Consider the following 18577-nt stretch of genomic DNA (forward strand, 5'->3'; position numbering starts at 1 on the left):
CCTGAGCACTGGGGCCTGAAGTGGTTTAAGTAAGAGGGAGAGAGAAAGGCGCAGCAAAGGAGTGAAAGAGGGGAAGGGGAGTGGACTAATAACAAGACGAATAGGAAAAAGGAAAAGACAACAACTAGAGAGAACTACATCAGACTGTAAAACACACAAGATTGGGGCTGCAAGCTCGAGCCAAAGAGATTCAGTGATTGTCAGTGTTTTTTTGAGTTTGAACATAATTCTGTGTTTGATGATTTTAAGTTTCGTCTCAAGATCACCTCAACACCACCGGGAGGAAAAAACAAAAGATGAAATGAAATGGCTGCTTCCACACAAACTTGTTGCTGCCGCCTACATGTATATATAGCAACTTATTTCCAAAATAATATAGATGAGGTTTTGGAATGTCATAAAGCATTACTCAAATAGGAATAGATAAAAAATGATGTGAGATTTTATTAATATACAACCATCTTGTCTAAATAGTGAGCTTTTCCGTAAATACTGCTGGTTCTGTGGTGTTAGCGTGATGTCTGCAGCTTGCTGTAGAAGCATCCATTGACCCACGTTAAATAAGGCATGTCAGTTTCGCGTTTGGTGCGTTTGGGCTGCAAAGCCTTTTTACTCGCGCTTAAACCCACACAGGTGTTTTCTTTTAATATGCTTGATTAGACCTCCTCTCAGAGCTTTGGAGGTGATTGGCGTCTCACTGTGCTGTTAGTTTGGATGCATCTATCAGAGCGGCACGAGTTACAGCTTCTCTTACACTTATCATTCTCATTGGTTCATTGACTCTAGTAACATCACGTAATTCTGGGCGTAACTCCTCCCACCTTCAAGCCGAGGTCTAATCAGTCACAGTAAGCGAAAACACCTGAGTGGGTGTGCAGTGTTGAGTGTTTCATTCAGTTGGTCTTTTGTACATTGGTCTTTCAGTTTTTCATAGGTGTGTATGGATGATGTCTGTGCTTAAAGTTTAAAGTTAATAGAGAGGCATTGTCAAAGGAAAAAGACATTAAATGGCCATATACTGACACCAGAACATACAAAAAAAAACACGTACTACATTAGTGTACCAAAAAACAAACTCAAAACTCGGTCTGCTTGTGCTGAACAGTATCACTGTAACCAGAGAGAAGGCTTTAAATCCAGAGGGGGCTTGTAGCAACATAGCATGTGCCTCCAGTATTGTAGCTCTTAATAAAAAATGTGTCACATCATCTATCTTTCCACTCAGTCTTTACCTTTTTCGCGATGAAAAGGCAGAACCACAATCAAAATACATATTTTCAGGGGAACAGTTCCGCAGGCCGGTACATGGAGCAGTTGTTGGACAATTTCAGTCCATAACTCTTAAGACGCTACAACATGCCAGACAGAACCGGAAGACTGAGGTTAGCTTCTCCAGGGGCGATGGAGACATGGAGATGGAGGTGAAGGAGAGAAGAGGGGATGAGGAAACAGCACCCTAAGGAGCTGAGACGTGGCCCTGCGCCACCCCGACCTGGACTCAGTCCATGCTGGGAAGAAAAGGAGAAAGCGGGAAAGAAATCAGAATATGAAGGAAAGAGTAGACAGAAGACGTGGATGAGTGGGTGACAGATCGAGACACGCAGAGGAAGAGAGACATAAAAGACTTTTGAGATAAGGAACAGAATGGGCCGTGTGTCAGTTTAAGAAGAGTCCTAAAACAACTTTTGCGCTGTCACATTAGATAGGCTGAACCTTTTGTAAAGCTAGTGAAGATAAAACTCTTAAGCCAGACCAAATATTTGCGATGAGACAAAACTGTTTAAGAAAATTAAAAGGAAAAGTTGCAGCAGTGTGGACTGGCCTGTCTCATGGTGTCATCTGCAACTCAGCTCACCCAGTCCTCAGTGGCTGGTTTAAGGCACATCCCTTGTTTCAATAAACAGTTAGCTTGTAGCAAAGTTTATTGACAACAAACTGTCAGCAGATGACGTGCCAGTCACAGCGGGGAAATGTGCAGTGGTACAGCAGCTATGACGTACAAGATAAAAAGAACAATATAATAGTAAAAAATAGTTCCAAAAAATCATTCCAAATACAAAAAAATATTGAATAAGAAAAAACAAGGTGCCAAGTAAATAAGACACTAAGGTGCAAAATAGTAACATGAAATTACAAGGTGCAACTCACAACTCACAGTCTAGACAAATACATATATATAAAATATGTACAAACAATATTTACACTAATTGCACATGGAGGATAATTGACTTGAACTAAATCGATCTCTATAGGTGCAAGTAAAATTTCACCTTCGGCAAGTAGATTTCTGACCCACTTTTCCAATCACACAAATAAAATAAACCAAAAAAAACGTTGAACCCCTACATGTAGATGTGTAGTATTCGAGTATTCAGCTTCAAACAGTCTTCAGACTTCATGTCTAGTACATAACATAATAACATTAACATAACATTAATTGAGGAATATAGGGAAAATGATTTTAAAAAAATGTAATTGGAAAGATCAAGGGACATTTGAGCCAAACAGAGGAGAGAAGAAAGAGGGGTTGGGGGTGTTGAGGTGGGGTGGGTCATGTGGGTGTATGAGGGTGTGGGTCCAGGGTAGGAATCAAGTTCACGTCCCTCTGCCGCTGAGCTGCTGTCCAAGAGGGATCCTCAAGTTTCAGTCACTTCCCCTTACATCGCGCTTCACACTCTCTCTTTTTCACTCATACATAATCTGCTTGACACTGGAAATGCTCACACAGGCGCCTTTAATCATCCCAAATATCTCCACTTGTACCCTGCACTGACTTACGACAGACTTGACCTCGTTTGAACTGCCTAGAAAAAAAAAAAAAAAACCTACCCCGAGATGAGCTTACATCACCGTCTGATTTGCGTCTAACCTTTATCACATCACATGCTTCCTCCAAAGCCAAATTTAGATCCTCCAGTTCAGCCGTGTGTACATTTGTTGGGATAAAGCATCATTTTACTGCTATCCAAGATTATTTTAAAAAAAAAAAGGGCTACAGTAAGAGAGAAAATGTAGTTTTATCTGCCCAAGTAGGGAAAAAATCATTTAAATCCACTCTTATAATGAGCGAGCATTACTTGTAAAATGTAATGGTGTGTTACACCGCACTGATCCTGATGCCTGTATCCCTCAGCTCACTTGGAGTCACATTGCTCCTCGGTGGCCCATATGGATATGTTTACTGAGAGCAGTTGCTATGTTTGTAGCGGGTGACACACACACACAGACACACACACACACACACACACACACACACATACACACAATTTCTCACTTCGAGACACACTGCGGCTCAGTGGGGACACCTCTGGATTGTGCCGCCCATCCAGCTTCCAACTTGGAGGGATGGAGGGAAGTTGGGGTGTAACTTCTCTATAAAACTTATTGGAGGGAGAATGTGTGTGTGTGTGTGTCTGTGTGTGTCTGTGTGTGTCTGTGTGTGTGTGTGTGTGTGTGTGTGTGTGTGTGTGTGTGTGTGTGTGTGTGTGTGTGTGAGCCTGAGTATGTAAGTATGTGTGTGTCATTTTTGTGTTGATGTGCTCTGAATACATCCAAATGTGTCTTTTTTCCATGCTTGTACGCACAGCTGTGTGTGTGTGTGTGTGTGTGTGTGTGTGTGTGTGTGTGTGTGTGTGTGTGTGTGTGTGTGTGTGTCTGTGTGTCTGTGTGTCTGTACTTGAGTGTGTTGGAAAAAGGAGTTTGTGTCCGTGCGTGCGTGTGTGCGTGCATGCATGCGTGTGTGTGTGTAGCTCAGTGGAAGGTGCGGCTTGGATGAGGGAGAAGGGGGAGGGGGTGGGAATAGAAGTGTGTCTGTCTGGTTTTTGTGGTCTAATAACGGGAAAGGTCTCGGATGGGGAATATTATCATGTTTATGAACTTAATGGAGTGTAGGGCCAAGAGTCCCACTATTTATTGCTGAATTAATACGTTACTGTATCTGTGGTTAAGTAATTGGACATTTTTATGGGTTTATTTTCAATATTTAAAGACTCTTCAGAGAGCAAAGGGCCTTTTATGTTTGCACTTTGCTAAATGTGTGGGTACATGTGTCTTTTCGTAGGTGCTGTAGCTGCATTTGTTACCACTCCTCTTGACGTGGCGAAGACCAGGATCATGCTCGCAAAGGTATACACACTCACACACACACACACACACACACGGCGCACCACCTCCTCTGGCAGCAACTTTTAAACACTGCTGTCAGGTGATGCCTCGCAGGCAGAGAGCTGAGCAAATTTCAACAGTGTCCGCACACAGGATGGAGCAGGCTGAGGTAGCACCGGGACAGTAGTGAGACATACACACACATCTATCACCTGATCTGGACCATGGACAGTGTCGGGAAGACATGTTTGGGCACATGGTTAGTGTAAGAGCGAGGACTTGTTGCTGCTCCAGAGGAATTTCCATCTCAAGGCTGCTTGTCACTGAGAGGTGAACCAGAAGGCCAGTGTCCCTTTCTGTTAGCTCCTCGACTCTGTCCGTCCTCTCAAACAGTCCCCGTCTCTCTCTCTCTCTCTCTCTCTCTCTCTCTCTTTCTCTGTGTAGTAGTGTCCCTCCTCTTCCTCCCTCTCCCCACCTCCTCTTGCGCTTTTGGCTTGCTACAACTGTACTTCTGGCTTCCCTCACTATGTCCTGTGTGTGTGTAAAGGGTAGTGAGTTCAGAGTTACCCCAATCAGCCCCCCCCCACACACAATCTCACACACACACACACACACACACACACACACACACACACACACACACACACACACGAACTGTCCTTGGAGAAGACACAGTGTTCCATTCCTCGCCCCCCCCTCCCCATCCTAACTAATGAGACACTGGAATTAACAAAACACTCAGACAGTCTTGATCTCTTGCGAGAAGCCGTTGGCTGTAGGTGGAACAGCACGGCACAAAAGCTTCCTGTAAACATTATTTGAAATGCAGCTGCTGTAATTTACCACCAGCAGAGGACTTGGCCTGCGCTGCCTCAACAACGTTTGGTTATAACTTTATAAGGCCAAGTTTTTGATTCACTGAAGGCACCACAGGTGAGCTGGAAAAACACTGGAATGAAATTTAATAGCCTCGATTTTGATGGTGGTAACAGCTGATAACTCCACAGTGCTGTTTATTCACTAGGTATTCAACAAAATAAAAGCCAGGATGACACGCTTCTTTGCAATTTCAACTGTTATCGCCATCAAACTGGTGGTATTTGGGTTTAAAATTCATCCAGGTCTAAACACTGTCATTATAAGCATAATTATCTCATAACAAGCATTAAAATTCCCACTAATTACTGCAGAGTGCATTAGGTTTTGTCTGGAATCATTCAGTAGTGTATAAATGAAATAGTTTTTCATTTGCTTTTGTTAATTTAATTATCTACTGAAGCAACAGCCTTTTTCAAAATTGAACATCAAATAAACATCAGACTATAACAAAATAATCAACAACCACACATTCTTTATACAAAGTTACATAAATTACATATTACAAAAATACAGGTAAAGGCCAGACATACATAATTTACAATTATTTATCTTTGAGATAGTCAATAAATGGACACCATACAAAATGAAAATTAAAACATCCTTTAACGCCAGCTTTCAGGGTATATTTTTGTTATGAACAAAAGCTGCATGCCCAGTTTGGTTGTCTTGCAAAACAAATTCACATTTATTACTCGATATCAGATGGAAAACCTTCCCTCACCATCCTTATTTAATCCAGCTGGTCCAAATTGTAGGGCTACAATTAATTATTATTCTTTATTTCCAATGATTTTTGATCTGTCTATTATGTTCTTAATTTATGATTTAACATGTAGTCCCGAAAATGAACAAAACAGTGAAAAATGTCCGTCTCAATTTCCTAAAGACAAAGATTACATTTTCAAATGCATTTCTTCTCTTTTTTACTTCATAATTGTTGTAATCCAAAGTTATTGAACGTGCTATCATGTACTCAAACATGTATTTACGACTCTGTAAATTTGTTGAGGAAGACCCTCATTTTCCGAGCATAGCAAAGACAATAAAAACAATCAATACGCAAACAAATAACAGTTAAAATAGAAATAAAATCATGCAAAACAACAAACAATAATAGCAATGTATAATAACAAAAGATACAAATATAGGATAATAAATGTTATAGTGTGTATGTATAATTAAAAACCTCTACACTCAACTAAAATAATATCTGAAATAAGGCAGCTGTAATGGTGTATGATGAAGAAAAGCAACAAGTCAGTGTGACTGACACACCAGAAGACACTAATCTTACTAATTTTTGCTTGTAAAATGAACTGACTAGGTGTCTATTAAAATTTTCCTAAACAAATGTAAAAGTGCTTTATGTAAGTTATGAGCCCATAAAAACAATTAAAGCAGCATATTACATCTCAAAAAGGACTTTCCCTTTCCGCCTGAAGTGTCTCACCCTAAAAGGTTAAATGTTGTTGTTTTTTTAAATCGTGTCAGACTTCAGTTTGGTTTAAAAACTCCTGCAGCAGCTAGAGATGACAAGTCCAGGCAGGAGAGTGAAACAGAGTCAGAGAGAGAGCAGGGCTGGTGTTGATGGGTATGGATGGTTTGGATTGGACGAAGCGGAGGAAATGTGGGTGTTGGAACTTGTCACATTAGTTTCCGTCACCACAGCAGCAGAGGAGAGGGTTCTTTCTTCTGTACGGCCGACAGAATGAAAGAGCGGTGTTGTACAGTAGGCAGCCTCGCGCGGACGAGGCCAAAGCGGGCGGATGTCCAGGACACAGCTGGACATGTAAAATCCCTCCAGGGCAGGACTCCTGCCACACCGCCCTGGCTGCAGCACTGGCAACAAGCCTGGATCACCATGCTGCCTCTGCACGCCCCCTACGCTGCTACTGTACAACATTGCTCTTCTCCTCAGCCTGGCGTGTTTCCTGTCAGAGCACCACGCCGCTGCCATCAATGTCATGTTCGCTCCTCTCCTCTGGAACCAACTGTGGCAAACATAGGAACCAATGTCAGCCCGGTGTGGTCTAACGCCTTGTTGAACGGCCGTCAGTGACATTTTATTGCATAAAGATGCAGAGAGAATGGAGAGGGTCAGCGTGGGACACATTTTTTACTACTCGCACATGATTGTAAGAAACTCAGATAACAGCAAGCCAACAAAAGCAGAAAGAAATGTATGGATAGAGCCGCATGGAGATGTTTTTGTATGTCAGCATAAGTTACACTGTGTGTATGTGTATGTGTGTATGTGTGTGTGTGTGTGTGTGTGTGTGTGTGTGTGTGTGTGTGTGTGTGTGTGTGTGTTTTGGACACCCTCTCCCTCCATCCCCTCCTTCCACCATTCCACAGTGGTAAAGGAAAAGAAAACTTGTCAGACGAGGAGAGGGGGAGAGTCATTTCTCAGCCACCTGTCTCCAACAGAAACATAAGGAATAGGGGTGTTTTTTTTCCCTCCTCACATGAATAAAATGTGGGAATCTTCCTCTCGTTCCAGCCGATCTGGGAGTCACAATTTACAGCGGATGCCGCAAACTGTTTCCTACATGCTCAGTGTAGCTGTAACTTAGACTGCCGTGCACGCTATCCCACACACAAACACACACACACACACACACACACACACACACACACACACACACACACACACACACACACACACACACTCCTACTCCCTTCTCTCCTCTCCTGCCTCTTTCTGTGTCTCTCTCCTCCCGGCTGCCACCACACACCTTCACTTAACCCTGACTGGTCTGATCCTGCAGCTCTCATACCCCTCTGTCACTCCACTGTGATGGATTAAAAACTCTCTAGCCGGCTAAGCCCATATTTTGTAAATAAAAGTTCTAGACCGACGGGCGTGGAGGGAGACGAGGAGAACTGGTTGAGTGTGTTTTTGGGTGGGCAAACGGCTGGGTGTGTTGCCGAGTGGGTGCCTGGGTGGGTGTTGGAGGTGTCACCTTCGCTTGACACAGCTGTCCATGAGGAGAAATGGAGGGAGAGACAGAGGAATGAAAATAGGGAGAGGGGGAGCTGAAGGAAGCTCTGCTGAGGAAGACTAAACACGGTGTCTGTTGGAGGAGCAGGAAGTGAAGGAGACGATCCATCCGTCATCACACCTCTATTTTCTCTCTCTTTCTCTCTTTCTAGGCTGGGTCAACCACAGCAAATGGCAACATCCCGCAGGTGCTGTGCGACGTGTGGAGGAGCCGAGGCCTTTCAGGGTGAGCGCATGTCTTCATTTTAGAAAAAACGGCCAGTGTGTTTGTTTAAAACCAAGCAGCCTCTTTACACAAACTGTTTTATCCCAGCCCATTTATAAACCTCTTATTTTACATGATTTGATTTAACTCTGCCCGATCCCTCACGTAATCAAGTTTGATGATAGAGCCGCTGCACTGGGTGGGACGTGAATTTACAGCCGCAGCTGAAAAATTAGACATATAAAAGCTTTTTTCTGCCCACTCGCTATAGCGTCCTATTGATTAAGGTGTTACAGGGGCCAAGTGGAAGGGTTTATTTGAGTGTTTTGATGTGTTTATGATACGTACCGGACAAAAGGCCAGGTCTAATGGGTCTGCAGAGGGCTGCCAGCACTTAAACAAACCCTCAGCAGCGGTGAATAATTGGCCCGCTTGTGTACAAGCCGCCATCATTTAGTTAGGATGCACCTCGGCTTAATGCTCATAACAGATTTGGTTTGGGACTGGGCCAAACACCAGTGGGACATCTCTCTCTCTGTCTCACAAACACACACTCGCAAACACAAAACGCTGTGTTATTGTTTGTTTGTGTAGGCTGCAGCGTTGGAATCTAATCAGAGACAAATTACATTTCAGCTTTGTGTTTAATATGAGCCAAGGGTGATTCCCTACAAACTGCTTTCAGGCATCAGTAATAAGCCAACCTTCGATTTTAATAAAGATCATGTTTGAGACTACTGCACAATCTCGATGAGGTGATAGTTGGCAGGCCCCTATGGAAAAGCCCAAATCCCACTCTCCCAGCTGCAACAGTAACCAAGTGGTAATGTACAGGGGAGCGCTTTGATGCCAGTCCCCCACCTCTGCACCACACAGCAACCTTTGATGTTTTTTCTCTCTTTCCATCCCTCTCTATCTCGTCCAACTCTCCTCTGGGACCAGCTGCCTCAGTGCAGCCTGGAGAGCATGCACCGTAAGCTGTACAACATGATGAACTCCTAAAAAATTCTTTTCTCCCCCGATACTGATGTAACCAGAGAAGGTGGAGATTGAGAAGAAAGAGAGTGACACAGAGAATGAAATGCAGACACAAAGGAAAGTGTGTAGAAAGTAAAAAGGGGGGGGGCTGTTGCTCCGCAGGGCCAAAGGCCTGGTGGTTGCGCTGGTGCATGCCTGATACAAATTGCTGGAGCTTTAAAGCTGTAATTATGGTAATAGGCCCAATTGCAGTGTAGTGAAGCTCTAAAGTGCTTCCATGTGTGTGCCATGCCCCAGAGACCCCGGGTTAGCAGAGAGCAGTGGAGCTCACACCGGGCCTCCCCTCAGTAACCAAACTGCACCAGGAATCATGTCAAAACAAGATCTAATAAGCAGCATGTCCTCGGGGCTGTGTCTGCTTTGTGCCTCACATAAACCAAAATGGAGGAAAAGTAAACAAATGACATGTTTGTACCACATACACACAACAAAACAGAGGCTCTGGAAGTTTGTGGTAAACCTTTATTGTACTTCTGTGGCATCAGGAATCCTTGTTTTCCACTGTGAGAAATTAGGCTGAACAATGTGAGCACTTCTGACAGTGAGGCGAAATATAGAGTATTTCTTGACTTACAAAGGGGCATTGTGGAAAAGATGTGCAGTGCGCCCGAGGAAAGCCCCAATGCCAAATGAACTTCTGTGTCCTTCACTGTGTGGGTCAGGGTCCCCACAGATTCGCTAAAAGAACTGAATTCATTAATCTAAAAATAATTCCTTAAAGGATCAGTTTGTAGAAGAGTTATAGTATTTATAATAAGTATGTTTTCATTTTTATATAATCAGCTGAAAATTAGAATTGTGTTTTTGTTACCTCAGAATGAGCCATCTGTACTTACAAAGTCTTCAATGTTGTTTCTAAAGTAGCCCAGAACGGACAAACAAAACAGTGTATCTCAATAGGACAATTTGCGTTTTCAGGTTGGCTGTCATAGCTCTCCTACACGCTTGGCGCACGGGAAGAAGTTTCAGTTCTGAAATCTCACGGCTAGATGCCACTAAATCCTACATACTAGTACTTTAAATGATGTCAAAATGTCAAATCATTTTTCAGAAGGCTTAAAAATGACAGACCATAAGCTCCGAATTAAGTGAAAGACTGCATAGATGTAAGTGTTTGGACTTTTTGATGTTTCCAGTACCTTGCCAAAATTAAACTGGGTTGAGCAGTGGTCATCTTGCATGATCCCAAGTTGCATTGTAGGATCTCATAATAATTGGTGACATCTTTTTTTTTTTTAATTACCAAATGCCTTTCACATTAACGTCACACAGATTGGGACAGTGGAACCAACAACACTCATATCTTGTTTCTGGCCAGGACACTCAGCAGAGGATCTGCTGTCCCTAACCCTAAGTAATTGATGTCGGTTCATGTTTTTTGTTTTTGTTCAGTTTTGGTTATTATAAAATTGGTCTTAAGTTTTAGTCAGAGTGACACTGAAAGGTCTTAAAAAGTCTTAAATGTACCGTACCTTAAGCTGTAGGGACCCTGTGCGTGATGTTTTTAGGGAAAGTGCTGTAACATCTGTGTTTTTGACTTGACTTTTGTAATTATTATCCACCTTTTGTCCCAGAAATTCAAGTAGACCCACCCCCAACTGAAGGAATGTGTGAAACATCAAACCGTAGTATCTTCCTCAGTTTTGATGAAGACCCACACGTGGTAGAAATGATTTCTGTCTTTTGAATTTATCCTATGACAACGTTTCAAAACTAATAAAGGTCGTTTCTTATAACCTGAGTATCGTTCCTACTCCCACACAGGTGCCAGAAACCATTTACATTAGAAAATTTCCACTCTTTTCTTCTTCAAGAGCATCAGCTTTAACTGTAGCCAACAAATCTTCTTTGAGTTCACCACTGTTCTCTGCACTCTTCTGTCGTGCCTTGAAACTATATTTAGTCCGATTCCTCAAGAGAGCTGATTGGCCCACGACAGGGGGATGACAGCTCTCAGTGGCTGGCCAGGCTGTGATGTCAGAGTGAGTCACGGCACCCGGGGGAGCCGAGGGGGAACATTTGAGCTCCTGGCTCTGCTCTGACGTCTCAGAATCCACAGGTGGGCCTGATCCCAGACAGGAAATGTAACAGTAGTCAAGAGGTGAGACAAAACAAGAGCACTGACTTTAAAATGAGGTCATTCCTCACACGACCGGCAATCAGGACCATCACATTAGAAGACAGAGTGGTATATGTCAGGATGTGTTGCCTCTACTGTGTTGTTGTTCAGCTGTCCAGCTGCGAAGTGTACAGGTTTTTCTCTCTATGCGTGGATTTTGATTAGCTTTGGATCTCCTTCAGCGGGCCTGTGGCTCATGTTTCAGCAGATGGTGAGAGGAGGCTGTGCTGAGATGGAAAGAGCACACTGAAGGGCAGGACAACAACCTCCGAGTCTCAGTATTCAGTCAGAGCCTTAACACCAGGTCGTGCTTACACAAACACGATTGGATTCTCTCTCTGACACATACACTCTCTTTGCGGCTCACATACAACAAACCCTTCACCGGCCATCTTTTAAAAAACACTCGATCCAGGCCGGGGCATTGTGAAACCTGGAGTTGTGTGAAGATCCCTGACATGCTTGGCACTTTGTACAGCTTTGCAGTTCACAAGAGTGAGGCAGTGAGTTTGTGAACCAAATCTTAAATTTATCAAGCTCCACTTTCCACTTTTATCCGGAGCAATGTCAGGTTCCTTTGATTGGCAGGAGCACATTAAATGAATCATCGCAAAAGGTCATGGAGTGCACTGAAATAAGATCAATACAGGATGCCACAATTTAAAAAAAGAAAGACAACATAGTTTGCAAGTAAAGAAATTAAAATGACTGATGACTCAGTTAACTTTGGTGCCACATGTTCATTTTTCCGTGATTGTTGTAGCTGTAGGCCTATTTATGGAAGACATTTTAGCATGTTACAGTAGGAAAAGGTGTAAATAATAACATTAATAATCAGGGATGTCCTGAGCCGATCGGATAGGGTGCTGATCAAGGCATTTTTTGAATGATTGGGATCGGGAATATTTAGCTTATAGTGCATCCAATTCTTTGTTTTATGTCAGCTGTCAAACAGATGTTTTTCCTCTCGGGCAAAGCAACACGGAGCGCAGCCTTCGTCACCTTCGCTCTACTAAGCTGTCTGTCTCACCTCTCTGCTGAACTTAAGAGCAGCTGCTGAGAACCGCCCGCCCAAAACACCATGCACCGTAAACAAAAACGCACCATGAGACTGTTTATTTATGTTATTTACTGAACTTATAGGCACTTATAGGTTTAATATCACCTCAGTGTGAGAGTCTGTTGTTTTACATTCAGCTGTAATGCACGGTGTTTCTCTGCCCCGCTCAGAGAGAACGGAGACAAGTGTGGACCTTACTTCAGTCGCACAAAAGCCCTGCGAGCAAAAAGTCAACATGGCTCATTTATTAATGAAGGGTAGTCCACCTCAAAAGACATGCAGACAACGAAAAGTACATTCTCAGAAAATCACTGATCATCCAGGTTACCGAGACACAAGCTGCACCGCAGCAACAAACACTGGACTCTTAAAGGGACAGGGACATTCCCTCGAAACTGCAAGGGGGCCAACAAGATTGAAGGGAGGGGTTGTCATTTTGTAGTTATTTTGTAAAATAATTTTAAAAAATAAAAGGAGAATATATTAAAAAACAAAACAAAAAACCCATCGAGGAACCCAAGGAAAAGCTTCTTTACAGTAACGGCACAAATTCAGCTGACTGAAACCGAGTTTTATTACATCTCAAATGTTTTCCCAAAAATTAAAACAGACAGAAACACAAGTACTAAAACACAAAGACCCACGCAGATGGTGAATGCAGACAGACATTTTGTGTGTTTCTTCTCACACACACAGGCACACATCCACAAACACACAATACTCTTCATCCGTTACATCTGGCTCGGCTGGAGCCAGACCATGTGAGCGCGGGGGCGTGCTGGCAGACGGAAGGTGTTGGTAGGCAAATACACAGCGAGGGAGAGACAGGCAGAGAGAAATGGGGAAAATAAAAGGAGCGAGTGAGACACTAAAAGGCAGACGAACAGGATGGGATGAAGTGAGCACGTGTCTGAGAAGTGGATGACGCAGCAAGAAAAGAAGACGGAGGAGAAATCCCCAAACAACTGAGCCAGCTGAGGGGGCCGTCGCTGGACGGAGAGACAGAGAGAAATGGATGGATGGACAGCAGAGGGACATATGTGAATGTCATCCGGCCATCAGTCATGCACAGAGAGAGAGAGAGAGGGGAGAGGGGGCTCCGGGGAGGCCTCAGGGTGGGGGCTTGAAGCCCAACCCCCAAAACAGGTGGGTGTATCGGGGGGGGGGGGGGGGGGGGGGTTGGTTCTTGGGAGACAGGGACTCTCTCATGGCTCATCACATCCTCTGACCCCCGCAACGTCAACAGCTTCTTGTTGGGCCTCTGGCTGTAACTCGGGCCTGTCTCCCTCTCTGTAAAATGGCTCCACCAACAAGGCCTCATGCTCGACCCGCTCCCATGGACCCTCTGCACCCGAACACGAGGCCCCGCTTCCACGAAGGTGCCGTAAATCATTCACAGATACTGTCGATCAGTGGAGCGATACCTGATACAGTCTGAGCTGCCCTCAGCTCTGTTCACAGGGTTTCTTTATGGAGATAATTAAAGCTGCAGCACACAGACTTTGGAGGAATGAGTGTAACTTTCCAAGAACAAAAAAAAAAATCAGCCTGTAGTCGGCCTGTTCCCTGTAGAAGAGGTGTGTGCATGTGGCAAAGAAATTCCAAACATTTTGTGCAAAGTCTAACACGTATTTGTCAGCTCAGACACATTTGTTGTAGTGGACTTAAGGACCTCGTCAAACTAGTTCAAACTAGTTATGAATTAAAGCGATTGTTCACACAAAAAGGAAAATTCAGTCACTATCTGCTGACCTTCAGGCCGATGAAAAGTTTGGGTGCATTATAGTCCACAAAACACTGCCGGAAAAGGTGTTGCACTCTTCTCCCAAATAACTGAAGCAAATACTGAGCAGAATTCAAACGTAAAAAAAACCCAAACAATAAAAGCACATTGTGTCTCAATTATGTCCGGACGAGTTGCTTTGAAAAACGTCACCGCCGCCATGTTTTTAGCCTTGTTGTAACCTGTAGTCTGTAACTGCAATTGTGGAAAACATCGAAATGATATTTCATTTCCAGTTTGTATGTGTGTGCATGATGTGGATCATCTGGTATGATTATCTATGACTGTGCGGTTCACAATGATAGATTTAAGTGTTCGCTTTAAATTTGCACAGTTCAACTTAAAAAAAATGCACATTTGAGTTCTGCTGTAAAAAAAGGCTCAGGACCAGTAGAGACTAGAATAAACAGGTAAAATGAAGGTGTGTTGATTCTTCCACCACTATATTGTCCTTAGCTGTATTATGAGAAGACCATTTTACAAAACTGTGATAATCAGAAAATTTAAAACATCTCTTATAAACTGACTTGCTTGCATTTTTTTAATAATAGTGATTTTGCAATTTATCACATGTATCACTCTTTGTCTTCTTTTTTCTGCAGTCTGTTTGCAGGAAGCATACCGAGGATTACCTTCATCAGTGTGGGAGGTTTCATCTTCCTGGGAGCCTATGAGAAGGTCCGCCGCTCTTTGCTGTATTAGCTCGTCCTCTGTGACTGTCCCCTGTGACTGTCCTCAGCTCTGATGTGGTGGAGCAACAGCAGGGGAAGCGTCTCTGGAAGTAGCACCCTTGTCCCCTGGAGGGCCTCCATGCTGCTGGGCCTCGGGAAGCCAGAAACACCTGGTGCTTGAGGAGGAAGAGTCATCCATGAGCCTGATCGCATTACCCGCAGCGCTGCATTCCTGCTCATCTGTGCCCTGAGTTTCAACAGCCTGAGCTCACACTTCACCAGCGGTTTGGTGAATTAGAGCCACACCCTGTCACACAAGGCTAGCTATGAAGCATTGTTACTGTCCAGTGTATGTGTGTGCGTGTGCGTGTGTGTGTGTGTGTGTGTGTGAGAGAATCATTGAGTTATGGTATTAAAGACTGTCTCTTTTTATGCTTTGAGGTGAGGTTGTGATTTGAATCTCTGCAGGCTGCCCTCTAATGCTTCCTCTTACATGGTGTCATGATCATTTTAGTGTTTTAGCCATATTTTTCTCTCTGATAAGCCTGGCCACCTGTGTTAAAGAGCCACCGAGGGAGAGACGCAGTAATATATCTCCCGCTGAAGCACAACTGATCTCATCCACCTGCAAGAGCTTTAATTTTATACTTAAGATGCTGACAACAATAGAGCTTTGTTAAATTAGCAAAGCTTTAGTTTTATTGGGAGCCTCAGGTGTCCTGCACATTTTTGTTTTTTGTATTACAGTTTAGGGTTTATTTTGTGTTTATTGTGAAATGTTTTTATTTGTTTGTAGGCTTGGTTGGATGATTGATTGACTATATTTGAGCTGATGAGGATTTCTGACTCTCAGATGTGAAATGGTGGGCTTATCCAAAGATAGTTTGATAATAATAACAAACCTTTTGTTAATCAAAAAAGCAGGTGATACACGAGTAGATTTAGTTTTCAGAGAACATCCATTCACTCCTCCATCAAACGAAGATGCTCGCAAGTGCTAAAAAGATACTGATTGTTATTGTAATTTGAGTTACTTGTTGGCTTTTTTGCCAAGGCTTAGATAAGAAAATGAATACCACTCTTGTGACTATATGGTGAGTGTTAAGTCGTAAATTAAAAGATTATTTTCTTTTTTATTCTTTTGTTGTTATTTTAGAATTATGTAAGTTAAATAGCTCAACAGAGGGCAGCGATGAGCCGATTAATTTAACACTTGGGGCCCGCTTTATTATTATACACACATATTGCTCTGCACACAAATGGGCTTTTCAGAATGAAGCTTTGAAAATTATTATATATTGATATAATTTTCAACTTTAATTGATTTCATTATTTTTGAAACTGTGAAGTGTCTATATTCTGATATTTTCAATATCAGATCTCATCATAAATATCAAATATTCATTAATTTTAAGAATTTTAACCCTTTAAATGTTTTAAAGGTTTTTTTTTTTTTTTCTCAATACTCTACATGCTATATAGATTTTTTTTATTACAGCCTAGGATATTTCAATGATAAGCAGCAACATTGATTTATATATATTATTATTTTTTGTGCAAATACTTTACTTCAGAATTAAGCTATAAAAAATATTTAAAATTAATATAATTTTCTACTTTCATTGAGTTTTTTTTATCAACATCAGTCCTAATCGTAAATATTAAATATTCATTTATTTTTAGCATTTCACAAAAAATAAAATAATATCTTTTCAATATACTACATGCAAAGTCGTTTTTTTGTGATTTTTGTTTTTTGATTATTACATATGTGATATGTTAATGATTTGCAAAAGTATTAATTATGACTAATTGAACTAGTGGAAATAGCATATATTTTCTCCATATGCCAAATATGGTGAAAATGACGTCATCAGGTGGAAAATAGTAAAAATTACAAATTCAAAGGCAAAAGCCTAGAATGACACCCAGAAATAATACAACGCATATTTGTTATGATTTGATGGCTGTGGGATCAAACATTTGCAGTTTGACTGGGTTTCATTGGCGCACTTTTTTGCAGGTAACAGTATGAATGTAACAATTTTGTTTACACAGTGTATTTTATACTTATTGTAGAAGCTGAGCTGGAAATTCCCGGATTTAACAAAAATGCACTATCTTGCTAAAATGTAAGCCACATGCACGAACACAGCCAAAATTCACAACAACAACTAAAAAGACGCATGAAAAGCGCGTAAAATGCGTCAAACTTCCGGCTTCCGGTGACGCAGTGGAGAGAGATGCCGGCACGCGCTGATTTAATTGATATCAGCTGCGCAGGTGCGCGTGCTTTGTTACTCGAGCACAGAGAAACAGGTCGGAGAGAAGATTTGTTCCTGTCAGTGTTCAGACGACCGCAGTGACGCTGTTGGTATGTTTACCTGTTGTTTGACGGCAGCAGAAATAATAATTATCTGCCATTTACCATTCGCATATTAAGTAGCGGCTCGCGCGCTTTAAATTAATTAAATTAATTAAATTAAAGTGCGCTGCAGCCATAGCATTGTGTTAGCTTAGCTTAGCTCAGCTTTCCATGGTTTTATTTATGCTAAACCAACAGGCTGCTCTACATATTGACAACGCAGACTGGAGAGTGGTATCAATCTTCTTATCTAAATCTCGGCAAGAGCCTATTACACAAAAAAATACAACATACATCCTTTGAGAAAATGCATTAAAAGGTGCTGTCACTGTGAAGTATGAGTTTGTACCACTAACTGCAGTTAAATTGCACACAGTCAGATTTATTCGGTTACTCTCATGCATTCAATGCCATTTCCTAATCTGGGAAACTACTTTAAGTTTTAGTGCACATAACCTAAGGGTATTTTCCACTTGTGGTATCAAGCTGTGCAAATGGATTTGATTATTTGCCAAGTGCTGAGGCCTTAAACCACAATCATCTGTATGACTAGATGGAGTGGGGAAAAATGTTTTTTGTGTGTGATTTGTCTTAATTTAATTATCAGTAGTTGTCAGAGGCGACTCAAGTCACTTGAGCCAGACTCAAGTCACAAGTTTGATTGTTTTCGACTCGACAAATTCAAAAAAGGCTTGAAAATTTGACTTGGACTTTAACATTAATGACTCGTGACTTGGACTTGAGCCTTTATAGATTCAACAGATTAAAAAGGTGAAATGTTTAAAATATGTGTGTTAAAAAGTTTGCCACAAATCAATTAATTTAACCATTTCCTACAATGTTGATGGTATTAATTCCTAGTCGACGCTTCATTCCCCAGATCTACTTTGTTTGAATCAATCTGACAGCATCCAATCACGTTGCAGAAGAGAACCATGAAGAACTGATGTTATATTACAAAGCACCACTTGGAAAATCATGTAAAAGATACTTTACTTTGTGTCCAAAAACTATGTAGTTGTTCAAAAAAAAAAAGGAGAAACAAAACACAAATTGCAGTATGAAAAACACACGGGTCTGAAATTACAGACGGAGACGCAACAACCTCCAATAAATTTGTTTTTACAAATAAGTACAAATTTTAAAAAGCATTCATGATTTATGTTTTTTTTTTTGTTCCGTTGTTAAAATGGCAATACATTTGGTGGAGTACTCAATTTAAAGATTAGGACTTGAAGCTTAACTGTCTTGAATTAGGACTTACTTGTGACTTGTGAAACAATTACTTGGTCAAGCCTCTGGTATTTGTGACGATATAATATAAACTACAGATGTAATTGCATCTGGCTTTG

At 41.9% G+C, this 18577-nt stretch overlaps 1 protein-coding gene across 1 annotated transcript in view; it reads left to right on the forward strand.

Annotated features, from left to right (window-relative positions):
- slc25a26 (solute carrier family 25 member 26) overlaps positions 1-15228 on the forward strand; it is a 63857-nt gene extending 48629 nt beyond the window's left edge. Inside the window, exons 8-10 of the mRNA XM_042511225.1 lie at positions 4061-4125; positions 8137-8210; positions 14792-15228. Of these exons, the coding sequence (XP_042367159.1) occupies positions 4061-4125; positions 8137-8210; positions 14792-14891 (239 nt within the window). The 3' untranslated portion in view covers positions 14892-15228. The remainder of the gene's footprint in view (positions 1-4060; positions 4126-8136; positions 8211-14791) is intronic.
- The last annotated feature ends 3349 nt before the right edge of the window (positions 15229-18577 follow it).

The sequence above is a fragment of the Plectropomus leopardus genome, chromosome 2 (genome assembly GCF_008729295.1).
Source record: "Plectropomus leopardus isolate mb chromosome 2, YSFRI_Pleo_2.0, whole genome shotgun sequence".
In the NCBI taxonomy this organism is placed as follows: domain Eukaryota; kingdom Metazoa; phylum Chordata; class Actinopteri; order Perciformes; family Serranidae; genus Plectropomus; species Plectropomus leopardus.